At 40.3% G+C, this 23,622-nt stretch overlaps 1 protein-coding gene across 2 annotated transcripts; it reads right to left on the bottom strand.

Annotated features, from left to right (window-relative positions):
• Window positions 1-23,622, bottom strand: ZFX (zinc finger protein X-linked). Of its 2 annotated transcripts, none has more exons than XM_066545442.1 (8): window positions 23,531-23,622; window positions 17,695-17,783; window positions 16,682-17,248; window positions 8,049-8,198; window positions 7,712-7,855; window positions 7,488-7,622; window positions 5,151-5,291; window positions 1-3,832 (listed from the first exon to the last, which is right to left on the bottom strand). In XM_066545442.1, exons 2-8 carry the CDS (start codon window positions 17,753-17,755, stop codon window positions 2,646-2,648), a joined length of 2,385 nt encoding a protein of 794 aa, XP_066401539.1. In that variant the 5' UTR covers window positions 17,756-17,783; window positions 23,531-23,622; the 3' UTR covers window positions 1-2,645. The 2 variants fall into 2 exon arrangements, with proteins under 2 accessions (XP_066401539.1, XP_066401540.1); XM_066545443.1 differs by lacking the exon at window positions 23,531-23,622 and adding an exon at window positions 22,864-22,903.

The raw sequence follows: 23,622 nt of genomic DNA, 5'->3' as shown, positions 1-23,622 counted from the left end.
TTAAAAGGAAAATATTTTGAATTTTATTTTTTCACGTTATTATCAAGTACACAATTACAATAATGTCACACATCCCTATATGGTTCTATGTATTTTGTTTTTTTCTTTTGTCTTTTTTACAAAGTGTACAGAGGGAAGGACATATACAATATTTAACAGGGTATTTTCTACAGAACAATAATTTATATTATGTCCTTGTAAAAATCTGTACCTTTTTTAAACATTAAACTGAAACATCCATTTTATAGCATTTGCTAAGCAAATTATTTAAGAATTAAAACTAACCTGTAACTAATGTCAGTACATTAACAATAACTATAACTTCATTTTCTCTTTATACAGACAAATACATTTTACAAAATCCACTTGACCAAACCCTTAATTATTAAAAAAAAAGTTTCAACATTGTGCTTTAAAAAAAAAAAAAGTGGGTATGATTCCAGGCTACGTAAAAGAAAGAAAATGCGTAAAATTGTGTTCTTTGTCTTTCAGCTTATTTAAAAAAATAAAGTTCAAAATGGCTAAAATCCTCAGCACTACTATGGGATTTTCTGCAGATTTTGTACACTTTCCAGGTTTCCAGTTAGAAAATGCTTGAACATAAAAGAGGAAAAAAAAAGTAGTCACAGGCAAGTATTTTGCAAGAAGCGAGTGGGAATCTCTGCTGGGTTTTACTGCATCTGGTTTGGCATCAGCAGGCAACGGACACTACGGCCATGAGGAAATCCACTGGCTTCAGCGGGGATTTCAGGGAAGGCACAATGCAGCACAGCCAGGAATTACACACTACAGAGTCATGGAGTAGCAATATTACACAAGAGCACCCAGCAACTCTGGGGGCACTGCAAGCAGGCAAAGAAAGAAAAAACCATCCTACAACACAGGCAGTGACATGGCATTGGACTCTCCTGAACTGCACACTACGGACAAGAATTTCAGCTTACAGTGAGACAGGAGGGATGAGCAGTAGGGGCAGGGCTTGGTAACAAGACAAATTACAAAAGGCCTAGAAGATGCACATCCAGAAAGGAAACCTTTGTCCCTCTAACACCCCAGACTTGAAACTATCACTAAAATTCCTGTTTGAGTTCAATTGGAAGTTCACCTGCCTAGAAAGAGGAATTAACACTGGCCCAGCCTCTGAAGCCTTTCCATTAGGGAATTGCTGGTTACAAATCTAACCTAATCTGGCAGGCAGCTGGGACTGAATACTGCAATCCATCATCAGTGGCTGGGATGAGAATCTGAGCAAGGGGAGCAGAGCCATGTCCTAAAATCTGGCCTGTAATTAAAATGGTTTGGGGTTTTTGCTCCAAGGTTGTTGTTAAAGTACATGACTTTGTGCTTGGTACGTTTACACTGCAATTAGCAAATGATATGGAGCTACTTTATAATAGTCTTCAGGTGGCAAAATTGCATCTAATAATTGTAATATTCTCCCAGCTGTTTATAAACAGATGGAAAGAACTGGGTTAATTCTGGATACAGTACTAATTATTAAACAGCCACTGAACACAGCTACTAATGGCTCAGGAAAAACATTTAATTTAGTAACAGAACTGCATCTATCATAAGTTACTTTTCTTATTAAGGATATCTACGTTACAACATCTCTACTCCTTATGAACTCATCTGCTCCACTCCATTCCCTTCTTAACCTCTCATTGTAAATATCTGGTTTCCAAAATTGAGGCACCTCTTGGTCTTAAATTCTATTCTAAAACAACTAACAATAAAAATGTCACTTGAACCACAAACTGCTCTTTCAAAGAAATACCAACATACATAAAAGCATAAAGTTTGAGGTATGTTTACCGGCACATACAGACAGTTGTGATCTATTGTTAACTCTGCAAATGGAACAAGAGTATTTTACGTTTCCAACATTTAAGACAGGAATAAAGTGGAAAAAAACCCAACTCTTGTAACACACAAAATCTTTCAAAGACAAAGAAGCACAGAACAATAAATGTAATATTTGTGCATATTTTGAATTTGCCCAGGAAAGATAAAAACCGCCCCAAACCATTTTTAAAGTATTTTTTCCTCTGAAACCAGAATGAAAACACAAAGTGAGACTTGTAACTCCTCAACCGGAAAATAGTTAACCTGCCACGAAGTCTGTATAGTTAAAACAGGACAATCAGGTGGGCCCTAGTGACTTTACTGTCAACATGACAATTCCCCATTTTATACACACCTCTGACAATTTTATCAAGAGAAATTTCGTATTTTTAAAATTCACGACAAAACTGCATTAACATGGACACTGTGAGTATCAATGAGATCAGTAAGATAAATATACTTAAATAAACTATTATGGTTGAAAAATTCAGTAAGAGACAGGGTTTACTTTATTAAATGCAACTTTATTGTTGCCATCTTTTCTTCATTTATTAAACAAACTGAATAGAATTCAGAACACGCTATTGAACAAAAGGTATAAAAGTCAACTACAAGCAATAATCCTATTTTTATACAGCAACAAATCAAATGCACAGTATTTTTTTTGTTTTTGTTTTTGTTTTTTTTGTGGTTTTTTTGTGTGTGTGTGTGTGATCGCAGGTGATTGGCTTTAAAATAAGCTAACTGCCTGAAAGGCAAATTTCCTTTATAATTCCAGCCATAAGTCTGTGAAAGAGACTTTAAGGCAGCCCAACATCTTTATGATGTCGCATAATGTGCTGGTTCTTCTCTGAAGGCCTTCGGAAACCTTTCTTGCAATACTCACACCGGTGAGGGTAGTCTTTTGTGTGAATGGAAATCACGTGCCGTTTGAAGCCTGAGGCGTCTGTAGTGCTATACTCACAGTACTCACACTGATAAACTTTCCTGCCACTGTGTGTTTTCATGTGTTTTTTCAGCTCGTTTTGTTGCCTAAAGCCCTTTCTACATCTCTTGCACCTGAATGGAAGATCCTTTGTGTGAACTGAGAGTATGTGGCGACTCAAAATGAATGGATCTGCAATTTTAAAGTCACAATGTCTGCATTGGTGCAACTTTTTACCTTTGTGAGCCGCCACATGTTTTTTCAGTTCTGAAGGCCTGTGAAAGCCTTTATCACACATATCACACTTATGAGGATAGTCTTTTGTGTGGACTGAAATAATGTGTCGTTTCAGATCACTCGAGTTTGAGCTCTTATGGTCACAATGCAAACACTGATGCGTTTTACTTTCTTGATGCATAAGCGTATGCTGCTGCAGCTCTTTGGTATCTGAAAAAGTCTGGAAACAAATGTCGCACTTGAGCGGCGTTTCCTTACTGTGTTTAGTCTTTACGTGGGTTTTCAAGTTGGAAGAGTCGGCAGATCGGTACTCGCAGTATTGGCACTGGTAGGGCTTCTCGCCAGTGTGGATCCGCATGTGCTTCTTCAGCTCCGACGGGTGGCGGAACCCTTTGCCACACTCCACGCAAATGTGAGGAAAGTTCTTGCTGTGGACAGCCAAAAGGTGGTGACTCAGTAACCCTTGTTCTGCTGTCTCATAATCGCAGAATTTGCACTTGTGCATTTTATTAACTCCTTTGTCCCTGTGCACCATCTTGTGAGTGAATAGAGTTCCTGCGTGAGAGAAGGTTTTCCCACACTCATCGCATTCAATGAGCTTCTCTGTTTTGTTGGTCAGCTTATGACTCTCCAAGTGGTTATGTAAACTTATTTTTTTATTCGTAGTGTAATCACAGTCTGTGCATCTGTATTTCTTCTTAGTAAGAAGGTGCTCCGGGTGGTTTTTCATGTGCCTTTTCAAGAAACCTCTGGATTTAAATTTCTTTCCACAAATCATGCAGGGATAGACTGTCAATGGATGACCATCGGGGCCAATGATTATTGCTGAAAAACAACAAAAAAACCCTTTATCAATATTATACAACGATACTACATTTCAGTAAATGTCAGATGTTAACAATAAGATGAATTGTGGAGAAAGATGGGATACATATGTTTTACTATACAGATGTTCTTCACCTCAAATAATTCTATTTTGAAGAATTCTGACTGAATTCACATATTAAAAACATGCAGAAACCAATGGCTGGTGCAAAGAACAGCAGCCAACTTGTTAAACTGAGTATCATCTAGTAAGCAAAGTACACGATCTTCTCTTGACTCCCCACAAATCCGTAGAAAAAGTTTAATCTTGCAGTTTAATCACCTACCACTGACTACAATTCAGATGCCCTGAAACTAACACTTCCTTCTTACGCCATCTGTCACAGCTACAATCTGAAGAGGTACCAAGCAAGAATCAGTAAGAACATGTTTCACATACAGAAAGCTCAAAGCTTTGGAAATTATTTGCACTCATCTATCACCCTGATTTCTTTACCCTGAATTTGCCTAGGCAAGTTAAAAAAGCTGTCTTGTCCAAAAATGTTTTATAAGGAGAACTGACTAGCTGGAAATAGAAAAGGCCAACTTTAATTTGCACAGTTTACTAAATCAAGCTAAACAAAACAGAACTCCTACAATTAAGTCACAATTTGAAAAGAAAGTTTTAGTATTATTTAAGGCAAGGCTACTGAAACGAAAGTTGTGTTTGTTCAACTTTATCAAACCAAATAAATATTCTGACCGTAACACAATAACAGCAGAAAACAAATTATGCCATAGAACACTTCTGGTCGCACAGATGACAGGAAAAAGATAGGCACAAATGTCAAGGCAATTTTATTTCACCATTAAAACAGGAAAGGGTATAGAAGTTACGCTACTGAAAATTAATATACAATGTTCAGACTTTGCAGTTACCTACTGAGCTGATATAATGAAATGCATTGTTCTACATATTTCCAATAAAGACAAAAAAAAAGGGGGTTTTAGAAGGCATGATTACAGAATACCATTTATCTAACATCGCCTTTTAAAGTTACATTAAACATTAAAATGGGTGTGGCAAGTTAAATATATAGCTTTTTAACCTTTTGCTATAATACTTTTTGCTGTGTCAGATGGCTTCCTTTAAAACACCTGCCACAATCCAAATCACCCATGTATTTAAAATTTGTAAAATAAAATATGTACTTGTTTATAAAGCAGATGTGTTGTCAACCAAGTAATTCCCCAAATCCCTCTTTTTACAAGACACTCCACATGGATCTGTTTATGGGCAAATGCCTGGATGATCAAGAGCCAGGCACCACATACTCACCTGTCTGATACTGTCTGGACTCAGGTCTCCTCTTCTTCTTTGGTTTTTGCTTGGCCAGCCTCCCAAGTCCAGATGACTCATCTATGTGCAAAAGAGCACTTGCAGTGCCATTCCGACTTTCGATGCCATCGTTATTATTGCCTACCAAGGTAAGTTCAAAAGTTACCTACCAACACTGCAGGAGATCCAAGTACAAATTCTACAATGGCAGTAACAGAAATGATAAGCTATTATCTAGACATTTAATCAAACTGTAATCATGTACACCATAAGCTGCAAAACGTCTCACCATTTAACTTAGGAATTATGTTTGGTATCATCAGTATTAGCTTTGTTAACCTAATTTTACAGGAGTACATAATGTAGAGGAATTAATGGCTTTTCATTACACAGAGAATTCTCCTTCAAATGCAGCATTTTTTGAATCTCTTTGGTAGCTAATTATGCCCAAAATGTTTAACAGTAGTAAATAATAGCATGTCACAGTATCCACTGCCCAATTTTCTTCTCAGTCCTGAAATACATTTGTGTGTGAGCTCTCATTCACTTCTGTCTGTCTGAATTCACCTGACTAGAGTTTGTCACACACGAAGTTTCTGAACAGGAGCTGTGATCAAAGAATCTTTCTGAACAGCCTATAAAGTGGCAAACAAAGTACACTACTTACTACTTAAACACCTGATGCTTTAGCACTTACAAATTCTTTCTATTGGGAACAAAGAGCATACTCAGTATTGTGTAACAGAAAGAAGTAAAGAGTCTCTGCCTCACAGAGCTTTGCGTTTAATACACAAATGGTATCACTGTATGTAAAACAAACATGAAAATTACAAATACATTCAAGAAGGTATTTATTGGCAATCAGTTTAACATTGGTGATTTAAGAGAATAAGTGAACTTCCAATAATAAATGTGGTGAAGTATTTACTTGAATCAATAAAAGCCAACATTTCCTAGTGAAAGCCAAGAACACAAGTAAGACAGGAAGATTCAAGAAAGTGCAATATGCTCAACAGCTGTTCCTTTTGTAGGGTGCTGAGCATTAATATTCATGATTAATGTAAGGAGACTCAGAGGCAGGCACATGTGCAGAGCCTGAAGATTCTCACCTGTATGCTAGCTCCAGTGTTCCTCTGCCGTTTTCAGGCCTTCATGCTTAACTTCTCCCTGCCCCCACCATCTCTCACCCTGTATGCTAGGCAGCTTACTGCTGACAAGGCAACCACTCCACTGTTTCCCACATTCTTAAATTCTCCTTTCAATTCCATCTCACTGCTTTTAACACATTCTGCTCAATTTTCTCCCCCTCCTCCAAAACCACTGAATGTTTAGTATCCAACTTGTTTTAAGTTCACTCGATTTCATTTTTAATGCCCACTCAGAGTGGCTTATGTCATTTCCTTTTCACTCAAGCTGGGCTCACCAGTATATGGCCTAAGAGAAAGATTTAGGTGCACTACCATCCATCCCCTAAGTAACTTTTGAACACACACTGCTCCCTGTAATCTTGCCCTTCCTGACTTATGTCCAAGATTCCAGCCCCCATTGTATTCCCAGCACAACTGTCTGCTGACACCATCACCACAATCCACATCATGCAGACATGTAGGTTTTGTCCTCTACTCCACTATTTCTTCTGTTTTGTTTAGAAGGAGAAAAGAGCAACACAGAAACATTTTTTCAGATGAAATTCTGGTCTTAAGCTTACAAAAGTTTGGGAAACCAGTCTGTGCACCAATTGGTGTTCACATATCAACAATCAAGAAAAATGGTTCTGCATGCTGGAAATACTCTCAAGGTTCTGCTACAATTTTAATATCTCCGTCCAATTTCTTTTTATTAATCAATTAGTTATTGCCATTAGTGAAGTCATGTGTTTATATGATCTTTCTAGAAAGCACTTAAATCAAGCTAGACCTCAGTGCTGCTTGTCACTGCTACGCATAATCTTACATATTACCACTTGCTTTCTTTTTTTTGCCAACCCCCCCCACAAAATATTCAGTTCTAGTCCCAAGCCAGCTCTCACTGTCTCCCAAAATTCTGAGGAACAGAGATACTTGAGATTCAATTTTTTAGCTGGAAGCTCATGTATTTCCCCTTTGACATCATGAAAATATGAAGGAGAATGTCTGTTAAATAGGAGCAAGAAGAAGCCCACCTTACAACTTCCCTCTTCCTTTCTTTTAAAGGCTCATTATGCTAAGAAACCATTCTTAAACTAAAACTCTAGAAACAAACACAAAAGCACAAGTACTCTAGACTACCCTCCAAAAACCAATCCCTGGTACTTTGCTGCAGTGTCACTCAAGGAGAATTCTTTCAAGTATTACTTACCATAAGCTGCTGCCCAAGCTATGGGCATGAAAGTTTTAATCTCGGAGTCATCGATTTGCTGTTCATGAGCGGCTGCCGCATCCTCCTCTCCTACAATCACTTCCATATAAACCTCATCAGCTATTTCTGCAACATCTAAGATAAAAAGAAGTTTAAAAAAAACTAGGAATGCTGCACTGCTGAAAGTGAAAATCCCTGCTCCCAAAGGAAAGCCACCTACTTACTTAAGTCTTCGTCTTCATGCTGAGAATCATTTACAGTCATGTAAACCATTTTCTCCCTTGGAATACGAATACTGCTGTTCTGATCGAGCAATCCGACTGCGTGGTCATTCTCTGGCTCGCTCTCCACAATGTCTACTGTGCCCCCTAATTAGGAAGACCAGAGCAAAATATTTTAAATACACTTCACCAAAATCTATGCTAAACCACAAAAAATTTAAAGTTTGTCAACTCTTCAGTATCAGACTCACAGGTTTTTACATACCACTTGAGAGAAACCACAGTCTCATGCAAAATTTCAAGTGTCAGGTTGGAGTATTCTCAAACATGTGTATTTTACCTAAATCGTCTTCTCCAGGATCTGCTTTGAATATATAGACCTTGATGACTTCTGGACAAATGCCATCCACTTTACAAGAGCCACTTTCTGACTCTGCTTCCATGGTAATTTCAGCAGAACCTTCGTGTTCTATCTTACCAGCATCATCCACTACAAAAACAAGTTATTACAATTACCCAGTCATATGCAGACAGACATATATGAAAGACATATTTATTAATTTATGACTCAAATTTGGAAACAGTTTAAAATTTAAAAGTTGTGATAAAGAACCTACCCATTAATATTTTTTTTCATATCCTTGAAAATAGTGACAATAAACACAAAAATAAATTCAAGCTGTTATCTTGTAGTTAAGGTGGAAGTGCAAGAATGCTGCAATGACAGAACTAGAGGCACGAACACCGCACCAGGCAATGCTAATAAGGAAACTGTGATCTGCATCAAGATGATGGTAGGAAGAAAGTACACATAAATACTTCACTCTGTGGCATAATTTCACTAATAAGCTATTAATTGTTCTTTTCAAAAGCATTATCTGTTGCTCAACCCTGTCTCTGAGGCAAGTGGTACTACTGCTGGCTGTCAGACCTAGTTCCCTGCAAAGCACTGGTACTGATGCTTTTCCAGCTGCCAGGAGAGGAAACCTGAACTCCAGGAAGAAACTCCTCCCCTTTCCTCATGCCCTCCACAGCTGGGGAAGGAGTCGAGCACTGCCCTCCCACTGCAGGACTCCTTCCTGCAGGACCCTGCCCTGCATTCCTGCTGCAGCCCTGTGCACTGGTGCCTTTCCTGCAGGAGCCTGCATTCCCATTCCTGCTGCAGCCCTGTGCACTGGTGCCTTTCCTGCAGGACCCTGCCCTGCATTCCTGCTGCAGCCCTGTGCACTGATGCCCTTCCTGCAGGACCCTGCATTCCCATTCCTGCTGCAGCCCTGTGCATTGATGCCTTTCCTGCAGGACCCTGCATTCCCATTCCTGCTGCAGCCCTGTGCACTGGTGCCCTTCCTGCAGGACCCTGCACTGCTGCTGCAGCCCTGTGCACTCCCAAACTTGGCTCTCCCGCCTCCAGAAGGGTACCCACTCCGCACTCCAGCCTGAGCTGCTGAAACTTGCCCAGAATCCCACATTATCCATGGCTGACAGCCAGCTTTACAAGAACACACTTGGATTTTGAGGTATACTGTACATGAGCACCTCCCCCATCTTACTTTACCAAGAACAGGTTTTCAATAAAAAAATAGTAAGTATGCATTCACAAAAATCAAATCCAGCTCTCAAGACCTTTAAAGAATCCTCCAATTTTCACAAGCCCCAGATTTTTCTTCAGTACTGAAATTATTTAAGAATTCTTAACGTGACAAAATACTTTTATAATTTGTGACTTTACTGTCACTCCCTCAGAGTTACATATGACTTCAGTGCATGACAGAAAGACATGGAATTTATACTAATAGAAGTCTAAGAACTATCCTATAAATGGTGAATAATTTTTAACTACCATGCCTAGGACATACCAAATACTTCACAAAGTATGCTTACTTTACTAGCACTCATTGAACTACCCTCATAAATAAATCATAGCTTTACTACTCAGTAACTGCATTCTTAAATTTATTTTAATATGTACTTTAAAAAAAGCTCAAAATGTTATTACTATTATTTTCCTGCCATGAAGCCAATAAATTAGTCTTTGAATTAGATAAACTATCACATGTTCTGTCTCACGTATCAAACATAAGTGTATTTAAGTGCAATTTCTCAATCAGGCATCATTACTCACAAAAAAATATGAATAACATTAAATTATAAAGCACTAATATAAATTAGTCTGTCTCTCTCCTTACCAAAAGAACAGCAGAAAAAACTCAATACTCAAATGCCAAGATCATGATCGGTGGCCATGGTACAGACTGTTTCAAGCAGTAGAATGTTTAAAAAATTACTTTGTGTCACAGGACAACATAACATCTTGTAGCTGAACCCCAAAGGATTTAAAAGTAAAACCCTTAAGATGTTCTTTTGAATCACATTAACAATGTAGCTCCACAGTGTGTATATTCAGTTACTAACAGACTTCCATGACTTCTTTGTCATATCTGTGATATACCAAATGTCACTGAAACTCTGACAAAAAAGAGAACTTGCTTTTGTTCCTACACTGCATTTATGCAGCTGTTCTCCCTTAACTTGGCTGTTTCCAGTGTCAGGCACATTTACTTGGAAGGCTTTCAATCAGTGTAGACTGACATTACACCTCTGAAGCCAAAAGGGAAGTCTGCCACCAAGATCAACTGATGCTGGAACATACCCATGAGGAAGGAAAACCATGGCTGAGTCAATCAGAGAGAAAACAAACCTATGTGCATGATGTGGAACAGGCCCATTTCTTTTAACCAATCCAGAGTTTTTCACCTCTGTTTATACATGGAAGTATCCATTAATAACTTTCACACAACAGAAGAATTCTAGGTCTTAAAAACATGCTCTATTCATGCTTTGAAATAAGTTCTCCAAGATTCTAAGTATTATTTTATGCAACGTAATTTGAAAAAATTGTTATACAATTTAGAGTTTGTTTATCCCTGAATTCCCTTTATATTCAGCATTGTTTTAAAAATGTAACAACTGTTTTAAATATTTTTTAACAAGAGATATTAAACTGTAAGGAAATTGATGTGTAGGAGGTATGAGGCCAACTTTTCTCATCCAAAAGGAAAAAAAATTCACTCTTGACAGGTGGTAATACTTTAAAACCTGAAGTCCTGATGGGCTTGAAAAGCAGTAATATTTGCAGTATAGTAACAGGTAACAGGATGAAAAATAGTGTGGAAAAAAAAAGGTAAAAATCAAAGGAAGCGACAAACAAGGTGAAAGAGAATGGGTTATTATTACAGAAAGTACTATTTCCAAGGTATTTTATCCTATGGCTACACAAACATTTATTTATACTGATTCACTGGCAGTGTTTTATGAAATTTGCCTTCTATTTAACACTTGTCCAAAGCTTCTGCATTCTCCGTGTATCTCAGTCTCACAATATGAGAAAATTATATTCAGAAATACTTGACTGATCAATGTTTCAAATTGGAACTCTGATGATATTAATTATTCATTTGAATTCATAGCCCATCAAGGGGTCCCACAAATTACCATCCATGGCTGATCTTCTTTCATATTGCTCCTCTTGGACATTAACAAAAAACCAAAACCAACCAAACAAACAAAAACCCTGTAAAAACCCAATAACAGCAACAAAGCCCCCCAAAAAACCCAACCAAACAAAAGAAAGTACTTAAAAGAATTAGTTAAACTTCTAGGAGACCACTTCCTTTTAAGTAGAGCCACTGAGCATTACTAAACTAATCACAAGTCACATGCTAGAAAAAAGTTCAGGCTAGCACTACTCCAGTGCTCTCATACCTCATGCCTCCCTTTTATGAGATATGAACTGGACACTAAAAACGTTAAATGTCTGATTTTTTTCCTCCCTATACTAGCTGGTAGCTTTCATTCAGTAAACAAGTGCATACAGACTAAATCTCAAGAGTTTAAAAAAATCCAAACAGTATTTCTATCCCTCTATTAAAACACATTCAATGGCATTTTTGGGAACAAAACAAGCTCCTAGGCATTGATAATAAACTCCATACTTAAAGCCCTGTTGAGGCCAGTTTCCCCACACAGAAGTATAAATTGTCAGGCCAAGATCCTGATTTGCTTCAATAGAACACCTTTTCTTTAACCATGATACATACACTTTCCCCTAGATGTTGCTCATATTTAAGGGATATGCAGATAAAGACTTTGTACCCTTATTGTGGTTTATTTCTAATTAAGAAATGCAAATATAACTGCATTTATTTTTAATAGATTCCATAACTTTCTAAACTTTTTCTTTCCTACCATTTCTCCTCTATGTGGGATTAATGAGGAAAATAAAAAGGATTGTAAAAAAATAAAATTCACAGCACAGACACCTTCCACCATTTTCCAGTACCCACTGTTTATGGCTAAAAAGCACACCAAAACAAACAACCTAAGGAAAAGTCTACCTACACCACTTATGCAGGTCTTAAAAATGTGTCAATGGAGCAATTAAACAAAAATCATCTATTTTGTCAGACTTTATGTTCCCAAATGGCTCTCTAAGCTGCTAAAAAAATGTGTATCATGGGACACTTGTCTGCTTATAAAATAAACAACCCTATTTAAGCATTCTTAATGAAAAAAGCCGTTTTCTCTAAAGCAGATTAAAAGCATTGTTTTCCCCTGACTTTGTTCAGCTGTTTGTGGCAGCAACATCTACTTCACTCAACAGCAGACAAACTCTAGTCCTGAAGAAGCTATTTTTACCATACACTTACTTCTTGAATGGCAAAGCAGGTTTCCTAACCTTTGAGAAAAGAGAAATCGGCTCTATTTTCATTTTAATTCATTGCTTTTACACGTGAGGACATCCTATGCATCTAAAGGTCCCTCCAGGGTAGTAATCCAGCAGAGGTGTAATTCCTGAGCTCCCAGCTGGGATCTAACACTTGTCCTCCTTGTGCTCTGCCCCTAGCACACAAACCAGACTGAGGTCTGAGACATCCCTCAGCCCAAGGTAATTCTTATTTCCATCACCTCTCAGGGCAACCTCCTCAGCAGCCTGAGCTGCAACAGATGCTGATGCCACTCCAGTGGTCAGACAGAGGCATGGCAAGTTCAATCTCTGAAAAAAAAATGTGATTTCCTGCATCCTTAGCAACCTCCAGGGACAAAGAGGGAGATATTTATGCTAAAAAAGCAATTTAAAGCATTTTTGCTTTCTTGACTCGAAGTCTACTGGATGGCCCTAAGGAAAAGCATGAACCCTGGTACATTGGTTTGGTACAACAGATCCATTGCTTTCAACCTAAACATCCAACAAGGATGAAAAAAGATTTATTTTCAGAGGCCTAGGTGAAACTTTTCTCTCTCAGTGAGTTACCCTGGGTTCAGACTCCTGTAATGGAAAGTGTTAATTCAGACAAAACAAACAAGAGACATGTCTAAGTCAGAGAAAAGCAAGGGGATGGATGGATGGATGGATGGATGGATGGATGGATGGATGGATGGATGGATGGATGGATGGATGGAACACAGCTCTCATTTTTGCAAATATTTCAATTCTTAAAGCTGCAGTTTAAGCCTTGTGAGGCTGCCCTTCACTCTTTTCAGACTCTTCTTGTCTAACTTTTGTCCCTCACTATTTTTACTGCAGTAAGAGTATATCAGGATACAATTTTTCATCTTACAGAATCAGTTAATGCCAGAGGATGTGTCTACCATTGCCAAACAGAATGAAATCAGACAGAAAAAAAAAATTCCATTTCCATCCTATTGCCAGGCACAGGGCACTGCTTTTCTGGGTTAGTAAATGTAGGATGATTGTTTTGTTTTGACAAACACCAGTTCATCTCACCACTACTGCTTCACTTAGGGAGAAATGGTTTTCCAAGATAACAAATAATTAGTACCAGTGTGAGTCACAGCACAATTTATACTTTCCTGACCCAACTCATGAACTGGCTTGTTATGGAACATGCAAAAGAAAAAAAAATTATCAAACCTCCTTTCATCTTTTTCAAGCCACTAACTGGTAGGTTTGCATTCTTAGTTGAATGCATATCTGATTCTGCTCTGCTCTTAGTGCCCCGAATCCACCATGGAATAAAAATGAATCTTGAGGGCAAAGACAAAGTATCCAAGAAAAAAAATAAGTACATCAAAAAGTAACTGGTGATGTAAAGCTGTGCCAAGAAGCATTGCCTGGAAAATGAAGATAGCAAAGGCATATTAATGCCAAAGCTAAATTAAATCTAACTGGGAAAAGAAGTATTAAAATACTGAGCTTATTGAAGCAAAGTCACAGAATGAAACCCACAGGAACTGTACTCTTTGAAAAGACAAATCAGTCTGAAACGAACAAAGAAGGTATAAACACAACATTAAAAAAAAAACGTACACACAGATTAGTCATTCCAAATCACATGTATTCAGGATACAGCTAAGAAAATGACCTTAATCTATGTATACTCAGCTCATTAGGAACAAAAATGGAAATGCTTAGAGAGAGCCACAAAACAGGAAAAAGCAAAAAGATTTTGCCAATAGCTTCCACTGAAGAAAACAGATGGAGAAACCTACAACAGGAAGAACATGAAGTGTCATCGCCTGCTTTTCAAGTGCCTATCTAAAAGAAGACAGGGAAAGGCATTCTGAGGAACAGTCTAGCTCACAGATCTGGGAAGCAGAAACATTTAACTACTGTAATGGCAGACAAGATTACATTCCAACATCTGCCCCTGCAGTTCAGGGAGTTTTGCCAGAATCAAACACAAATTTACAAGTTAAAATGGAAAACCCAAAACTGGATTGGCTGATGTTACTACTTTTTGGAAACTAAGTTTAACTGAAGAACTGAGACAGGCATCAGATCAATGAACACATACATTGCTGATGCAAACAAAAAATTAATAAAAAATTAATTCAAATAATATTTTTCATTCAACAAAGAGACTGTTTGTTAAGACAGCCTTTACTTGATGGAAAAGCACTAGACTCTGCCTTCACAACCAGAAGAACTTGTTAAGCAGGCTTTAAACACAGTAGGTGGTAGTAGGGACTTCCCTTTAAAACGAACTGTAGAACATTAAACACAAGTAGAATGCATATTTTGTAGCATAATGATTATTTTAAATGCTGGCTTATTTAAGGTTCTGAATCTAAACAAAGTAAATTGCAAGAGACATTTAATCATAAATAAAGTATGAAACTGCAGAAATACGTGACTGAAGATGGAGAATACCCCAGCACAAGTGAACAACTGAATTTCTGTGCTTCCTGCCAGTCACCACCTGTTGACAACTGGTACATCTAAGAAGCCTTCCCAGCAAGGCAGGGATCATCCAAAGTGGCCTCTACCAAGACATTCTGTCCTTGTTCAGCCACTGCCAGCGATGAACAGGACACACATGCACCCACCCCTCTCTGTGCCTCTGCACAGGCACGGCTTGCAAAGCGCCCCACGGCAGCAGCCCCAGAGGCCCTGCTCTGCTGCAGGAGGAGAACCTGCACAGGAGGGGGGAGCAGAGACCCCCTGAAGAGCTACAGCCAAGGACATGGAGGAGGGAAGGATCACCACCAGAATCAGGTCTCAATTATCCATTGGCAGATTATCCAGTCTGTTGTCTAACTATGCACCAGGTTCAGAAGCAGTTGAGCTGCTTTCATCAGATTTAACTTGGGTCCAGAATCAGAAAGTTTTATCTGTGCCACACCAGACAAGAGTGCATTTATCAGTCTGGATCAATACAATTTTACAATTTCAGAATAGATCCCCTGACCTATTTCACCTCAGTACAATCCTGCAGTTTAATTTACAATATTTTGTGTGATCCATATTTTGCATTATCCCATTTCATTGTTTTCCCAGATAATAGAGAATTAACTGTACCTCATATAAACTCAAAACATGGCTGCAACAAGGTTACTCAAGGAACTCAAGAGATGATAAATTAAGAAATGCAGTGATCCTAGGTAAGGAGAAGCAACATTAAAATTTGTAAGTACAGAATATAAAATTAAAACAAGTTATTATACATTTCAAAAATATGTCCAAAAGTAAAGAAGGGGGAAAAAAGGGAAAAAAAAAAAAGAAAAAAGGTAACTGAAGCAAAGCACAAAGTACACCTCATAAATGAAATCATTTAACACCACACAAAACTGAAGTGCCTGAAATGGCCAATTAAACAAACCAACCTAACAAGGCTTTTCTATTTCTACAATAAATAAATGTTCAGTATGACACTGTGATGTTCCCAGGTGCTGCACTGAGTAATCACTATAATAAGTAACATACTTAGAGTAAACTCTAGTTCACACAAATGGATATCCTCAGTAGAAAAAGGATTGCTGATATGCTCTATTTTTCTCCACCCTCTACTTAAGCCTTTTGAAACACAATTCAAAGGGATTGTGCCACTGCTCCTAAGAGAGATTAAGATATTCACTTCCCCTATGAGCAGCAATAGCTACTCTTTTTTGTTACCTGCATACCTCTGTCCTTTGTTTAATCAAGAGAAGAAATCACATCCTAACAGCAAAGAAAACCATATTGCTGTCTGTATCCACAATAAATGGAGTGCAAGAGGTGAGGGCTTAGCAAAAAAACAAGACAAGTATTGGATTTTCAGAAACCACGGTTTTTTACTCTTTCTTTTCCATGAAATATTTTTGTTTCCTAATGTCTTGATAGTTATCATAGTAACCTGCACATATAAGCATTTTTAAACATGGTCACATTAATTTTCTTTCAGTTCTTATTATGTATATGGCATTTAGTTTACTAGAAGTCTTTCTCTTTTGTTCATATGCTATAAATTGCTACAGAAATAACTTATAATCAGACATGCATTTGTCAGTAGTTCTCTCCATTAGCTTCACCAGAACTTTTAGCTGGTACACGCTCCTAAAAATCCCTCTGTGTGAGTACACTTGTGAGATCTACATTTTAATAAAAACACTGAAACTCTGCATTGTCTTAAGCCCTCCCTCAGATATTTCAAGCCCATACCATAAGAACTTTGATGGCTTTACCCAAACACTTACAGGAAATCATAAGGTAATCATCACAGTTGCCCTTCTCATCTTGATGTTCCACAGGGATTCCATTGGCATCAATCACTGCCTCTGATGCACAGTCTGCCACCAAGACTTCCTCAGAAACAACATCTGTCCCCAGAGTATCAGTGACAATATCTGCTTCTTCAACGTTATCATGAACTACATGTTCTACGTGTCCCACTTCAGGCACATGCATTGACTCAGTTGTCAGCACATGCTCTGGTATAGACATTGTCTCTGCTGTTATGTCAGAAGCTAAAACATCATCCGGGACAGTGCAATGAGCCAAAGAAACCTCTTCAGCCACGTCTGTGTCCAGCACCTGCTCAGGAATAATGACTGTTTCAGACACATCTGGCTCGTCCATGATATCTGGGCACTGAACATCCTCGATAACAACATCCTCAATGACATCCTGGATCACTACAGAGTCTGGGTCATCAGGAACAAAATTATGCACAGTTATATCTGAGTCAACCACATCTGAAACAAACACTGTTTCCTGGACTTCCACAACAATCTGATCTCCATCCATATGTGCTGCATCAGCTCCTGAAAAACACAATTAAAATAGCACTTAAATTGTAAAACTGTCTCATATAGGTAGCTAATAATTGAAATTACTTCTGTTTCCCTTCAACTTTCACTCTATGCTGCACTTTAGTAAAACAAGCATAACAGCATATGAACTATTAAGACAGATAGATAAAAGCAAGTCCTCAGTAGATGCTAACATAATTAAGATGAACAAGATTTTCTCTCCTGAAAAAGATTTGCAATTTTTAGACTCTCCCCCAACACCCAAACAACTATTACTTGACTGAAAGAACAGTAGCTCATTCATATTGCTGTGAGTAATAAAAAAACCCAAACTCAAAAGCCACATCTCTATACAAAAGCATTGATGCAGCACAGCACTTCTAAGCAAAGGCAGAATAAACAATAGTCAATTGCATCGAATGTGAACACTCTTATCTATGTATTATCTCCTTACAGACCTGTTGGATCAAAAAATGCATTTGGCTCATGTGGCTGCAATTCAAGCCCATCTTCATCCATGGCCTTTAACTCTCATCAGTCACAGTGTCTGTAGAAGATAAAGAAGAAAGGTTATTTCACTGTATTAGGTGAAGAAGGTTGCCTCTGTCTGTGCATGGAAAAGTTGACATTTTGGGTGCATGGAAGTTAACACACAGCACCTCATTACTTTAAGATCAATTGGATTTTACTCGGGGTCCCTCAGTGTGGGATTCCAGCAATAATACCCTGGATGACCAAACACCCACTGTTTGAACTAGAGTGTGAGGTCCAACACTTTGGGTCTATTTTTCTCAAAACCCTATGGCTTCACAAACACAGAAGCAGCTCATAAAGGAATGTGAAAATATTATTTTCTTATCATCTTTAAAAAAAAAATTAAGACAAAGCCTAGAGATATTCCTGTGAGAACCTTAATCCAACATATTCCCACTCAAGGAACTCAAATCCCTATTGGATGAGGAGGAATATAGAACTGTAAAATCATTAAGGCTCAATATGATAAGTTAAACACAGAGAGCTCATTATCTGAAATGCACACCAGTTCTGATGTCCTCATGTTCATTCCTGGACAGTCAGGAAGAGTTCACTCTTATGTCACTTCAGGAACTGAAATCATCACTGTAAACTGCTTCCAGAGCATAACATCAAACGTTTTAAAACCTAGATCTGCAAATATTTTCAAAACTCTTGCCCTAAGACAAAGTACCCTAAGTATCACAAGTTAGTTCTCAAAAGTTACCAAATGTCATGTTCTACACCAAAACTTTTGAACAGCATGTCAACATTTCAATGCATATTGACTCAGGATTTCAGTCTTCTTAATGAAAGAATGAAACAAGACCACAAAATTAAAATACTTGCAAAAATGTCAAACTGCAATCTAAATTCTGCTGCTTAGATATGTGCATTACAGGTAGGATCAGGCAAACCTAGTTAGGTAAAATGCAGTCTAACAGAAACTTGTACTACTCCCTTGCACTGAAATCCAACTACTTTCCTACATGGAGAACGAGCAAAAGGCAACAGAATGTTGCTTCATGTTTCTGCTTGTATTTCTGTAGAAGTGGAAATGTTCTTTTTCTTCCTCCAAACATTTCTCACAGTCACAAGCAGAAAGCTCCCCATTTCTGTGATACTTTCACAAAAGACAGACAAAACACCAAGAGTCTACCCAAGGTTTCCGTAAGAATCATAACCTTTCCAAATTACATCAACTAACATTTACATTCATTAGGGCTTTATCAGGGAAACTGCTACACAAAAGAAAAAATTAACTAGTCCAAAACACAAATCTAAACCCATAATCTAGAACAAGTATTTTCTAAACTTGCTCCACTTTTTAGCTCAAATTTTCTCAACTCTTCACCTCTGGAACTCTCTTTTGGGGTATTGTCCAGCCTCCAGTGCAGTCACTTGGGCCTTCTCTTTTACAGAAGCTGAGGGAGAAATATAGGCAGACATTGAACTGGAAGAAAAATAGTGGAACACTAATAATTTTCCAAGGTGTTCTGTATTTGTGTGATACTCAGCTGGAAGGCCTCTGTATTCAAAAGACAGCTGTGCTAACAAGCTATTGTGGTATCCAACTGGACATAAATTGCCTTCCAGTAATTCTGTCAAGCACTGCCAACAGAAGTGCCCACCGTGGAGAGGAACAGCTCTTCACCCAATGCTTTTTTTCAGAACCAAGAGCAGAAGAAAAGTGTTTCAGCCTCAGATGCAAGAAATAGCTTGACTGATGGCAATCAACTTCTGCCATGCCACAGAAACAAGAAGAGTAACAAAATCCCATACAGTAATTCCAGCAAGAATTATTCATACCCAAACTGCTTTCCTCCCATCTCTTTGGTATACACCCATCCAGTCTACTACCAATGTCCTTCCAATTCATCTTGTCATGTTTTCTGCGCTGCCTTCACTGTTTAGTTTCTTCTCTTCTGTTGCCTCTTTTCCAACTTCTGGTGTGCCTGCACCAATATCATGTTCATTACATCAGCTGATCATTTCATCCCTCCATCTTCTAACTCCAGTACCCTCCCAACACTCACACAAACCTCTGCTACTCATCAATTTGTAGCAAAGATTGTATTAGCAATTAGGAGGGGTTTTTTGGTAGGAGGCAAAGGGGTACTAAGGGTTGGCAGAAATAAAACTGCCTCTCTCCTCAGACTACAGACACATAGGAAGATGGAGCTGTCTGTCCCCATCTCTGGGAAAAGTTCAGATGCCCTTTGTGCCTGTGCTTTTGAGGGCTGTATTATCATGCACATCAGCCTGCCATCTGCTGCGACCTGAGCAGCCTGTAGTGTCAGTTCACCACCTGAAGAACTGGCATTCATTTCCTCTGCTTCCTGCTTTCACCACCTACCTGACCACTGCACCACAAATTCCTACTCCTTATGATTCATGCCTGTACTTTCTCTATCCTATCTGCTCCCTAAATTCCTCACATCACTAAGTGAGACAGTCTTTCACTGTTCATCTGTCTATCCTCTTCACCCATGAGATGCAGAGGTCTCCATCACTACTTCCCAGCTTCCTGTAAGTGCCCACTGACACCATCTCTTCCCTGTTTTTCTTGTTTTCTGGATTCCGGGCAACAGATTCTAAACCCAAAATATCCCTGTGGTGTTCAGGAGCTGCAGTTTCACAGCAGTGATAGCCCAGCACACCACATAATTCCAGCCTCTCCTGCACCGGTCAGGTCGTCTCACCTACAATGGCAAAATGTGCTCAGAACAAAGGCTCAGGCTCCAACAAACCAAAGACACTTCCTGGCAAATGGCTTTCAAGTCTGAGTCTTAAAAAGGCAACCAAAATTTGCTTTGGTGCTTGTTCCAGAGTAGAAAGAAATGTCAATGCTTTCTCCTTTTTTCTCTTTCTGTTTTTTTTCCTCTTACTAAATAATGTTTCTCAAAATGCACTTTAGCATACAGACCCAGCCAACTCTCACCCCTGTACAGGACCATAAAGAGTTTGGAAGTGCTCCACAAGGGCACAGACCCCACATCCACATAAATTTGCTGCAAGATGACCAAAAGAGGATGCAGGCACTTAAAACAGGAATTAACTGAACTATCTGAAATAATAAGTGTCCAAATCAGAATGTGCAATCCAAAAAGGCATAAAGTAACTTGTCTATGGCTGAGGCAAAAAAAATATAAAAAGATTCCTGAAAACACTTCAGGGTTTGAGCATTCTAACCAGGAGATGAGAAAACACAGTTTCTTCCTGCTTGCTCTTCTGAGCAGAGAGTGAGGGTGAGCACAAGATGCAGCCACACAAAGGAAGGAACACCACAGGGCTCTGTACCTGTAACAGCAGCTCTGTGACACCAGAAATACCAGAGCTGCTTCTTGCAAGCACCACAGAGAACACCTTCAATGCCCTGGCAAGCACCCCAAGCTCTGTGGTACCATAAAGGCTAGGAAGCAATTCCAGCTGTTCACTTTTCTGCAAGATTTCAAGAAGGACAGAAACTCCTCTCAGTCCTCCAAAACATTCTAGATGACATTTACCTCAAGACCCAGTTCTGGCATCAAAGCCAACAGAATCAATTTTTCAGTTCCATCTTGGGAACCCAAATTCTTAAAGAAAAGCTGGTGCCCAGCCATGTCCCTACACTTGGTCCTTCTCAACTGTGTGTCTCTTTGTTCAAATCTCAGAAATTCTCATAACATTCTTCTACCACTGGAACAAAAAAAAAATCAGAAGCATCCAAAATCAGGTTTTATAACCTCTGAAAAGAGCTAAACATCTACTAGGCTTGGGTCCATGCCAGCTTCACATGGATCAAGAACTAATACAACTCTGTAATACACTTAATTCTGTCCATACAGTTAGTTTTTACAAACGGATTTTTACCTATTTACTCAGAGACTTGGCTGGTTTTGGCTTTATGGAAGTCAAGGTAACATTATCAAGTGGAATGACAGATGGAAAATTACATATTAATAGAAGAAATGGTATTACTATATACGCCATAATCTTCCAAAATAAAAATTATAGTGAGAACAAGCAGTCAAGAAAAGCAATGCAGACAGTGCACTGCTACATTAGAGATCCTTGACTCAATAGACCTACCAAGGTAATCAAGATGAAATAAAATGAAATAGACAAGCTGTCATGTTTTAAAGAAGGAGCAACTTTAAAAACAGAGCTCCTTAAAATAGGTTCAAATATTCTGCAGAATATTTCTCTGCTCTCACAAAAAAAAAAAAAAAAAAAAAGGAAAATGGGGAAAAGGGGGAAAAGGAGAAAAAAGGGGAAACTTCAGAAAAGCCATCCTTGTGAAAAAGAAACACATAGCCTACTCCTAATTTTCAGTAAGGCCATACACCAAATATCCAAGCAGCAAAACTCTTACAAATCAAGCCATAAAGCAGCAAAATTCCCCACGTGCGAGTGCTGGCCCCTACCCACGCTGGGATGACTGAGTGTACAGCCACAGCCACGCTCCCGTCGTGCCTTGCTCCATCCCATTAGAAACTGCGGCACGCCTGGCATGTCCCATTTGGGTCAGAGCCCCGAGCCAGCGAGGCTCCGCCGAGCTCCTGAGGCGGCTCCGGGCTCAGTCCCCGCCGCCGCTGCAGTGTCACAACTCGCCTGACGTGACCCACTTGTGGCGAACGCAGGGCACACACACACACGCTGTCCTCAGTCGCACACATAGGAATGGCAAAAAAACCCCCTACACTCCCTAGAGAACTTCATTCCTGCCTTGAAAATAACCCCCGTTATCGCTAAGTGAAGAAACAGAAGACTAAAAACGACGTGTAAAAACGACGTTGTAACAATGTGATCATTCAGCTGCTAATTTCTTGACGCATCTCCCTCAGTTTTGGCAGGGGAATCAGTGCTGATGTTCTCACTGCAGTTCCGTAAAAAAAACGAAACACCTCAAGTCATTCCCCTCTTTGTTGTAGATCAGTGGTAGGGTATCTGCACAAACCGGTTAAAAAAAAGGGTTTTCTCCAGATTTCACTGGAATGTTGTGTGCCAGACGACAGTAATTCCAAAGGAAATAAGCTAATTCTTAACGAAACCTAAATTAGGGAAATGACCGATCCCAGGCGCACCTTTGAACCAGCACCAAGGGGGCCCCAAGGGATTAGGGGGCTGCTTACAGGGCGAGTGGGCGAAGGCGGCTGACGGGAGAGCTCCCGGCGCTGCCGAGCCCGCGCCGCCCGAATCCCCGGCAGGAGGAGAGGAAGGATATGGCGGGGCAGGAGAGGACCCGGCCGGCAGCCCCGGCGCGGCCGCGCCGGGAGCCGCGGCGAGCCGGAACGCGCCTCGCTCCGCTGCGCCTGGCAGTGTGGCAGCGGGAGGCGGGGAGGGTGTGGAGGCTGCGGGCGGTCCCTGCCGGAGCCCCGAGGCTCCCCCGCCCCGCCCGGCCCAGCCCGGCCCGGCCCGCGCGGGGCCCCGGCTGTGCGAGCGATTAATTCAAGATGGCGCCGGCACCCTCCGCCCCCCCCCGCGCGCCGCCATTTTGTCTCCTCCTCCAGACACCTCCGAGCCCCCCCCGGCCGGGCCCGCGGCCCCTCACCGGCCCCACTCGCCTCCCCCCGGGCCCGCAGCCACCCACCTCCACTCCGCGTTCCTCACGCCACCTCCCCCGCCGCCCCAGGCCGCGCTAGGCGTGCGGGACCCGTCGGCGCAGAGCCCGCGGCCCGCTCCTGTGGCGGAGCCCTGGCGCGGCCTAGCTGCGGCCTCCTCGCGGCCTGCGCCGCGGCCTGTGCGGGCAGGGGGAGGCCCGGGCCGGGCGGCCGGCAGGGCCCGGCCCGCGGCTCTTACCGTGCGGGTGGCGGGCGGCGGCGCTCGCTTGGCGCGGCCTCTCTCAGCGCGACTGGGCCGAGCGCGGCGGCGGCGGCGGCGGCTGCGGCGGG

The sequence above is a fragment of the Molothrus aeneus genome, chromosome 2 (genome assembly GCF_037042795.1).
Source record: "Molothrus aeneus isolate 106 chromosome 2, BPBGC_Maene_1.0, whole genome shotgun sequence".
NCBI lineage: Eukaryota > Metazoa > Chordata > Aves > Passeriformes > Icteridae > Molothrus > Molothrus aeneus.
This window is presented reverse-complemented; position numbering and strand designations above follow the sequence as displayed.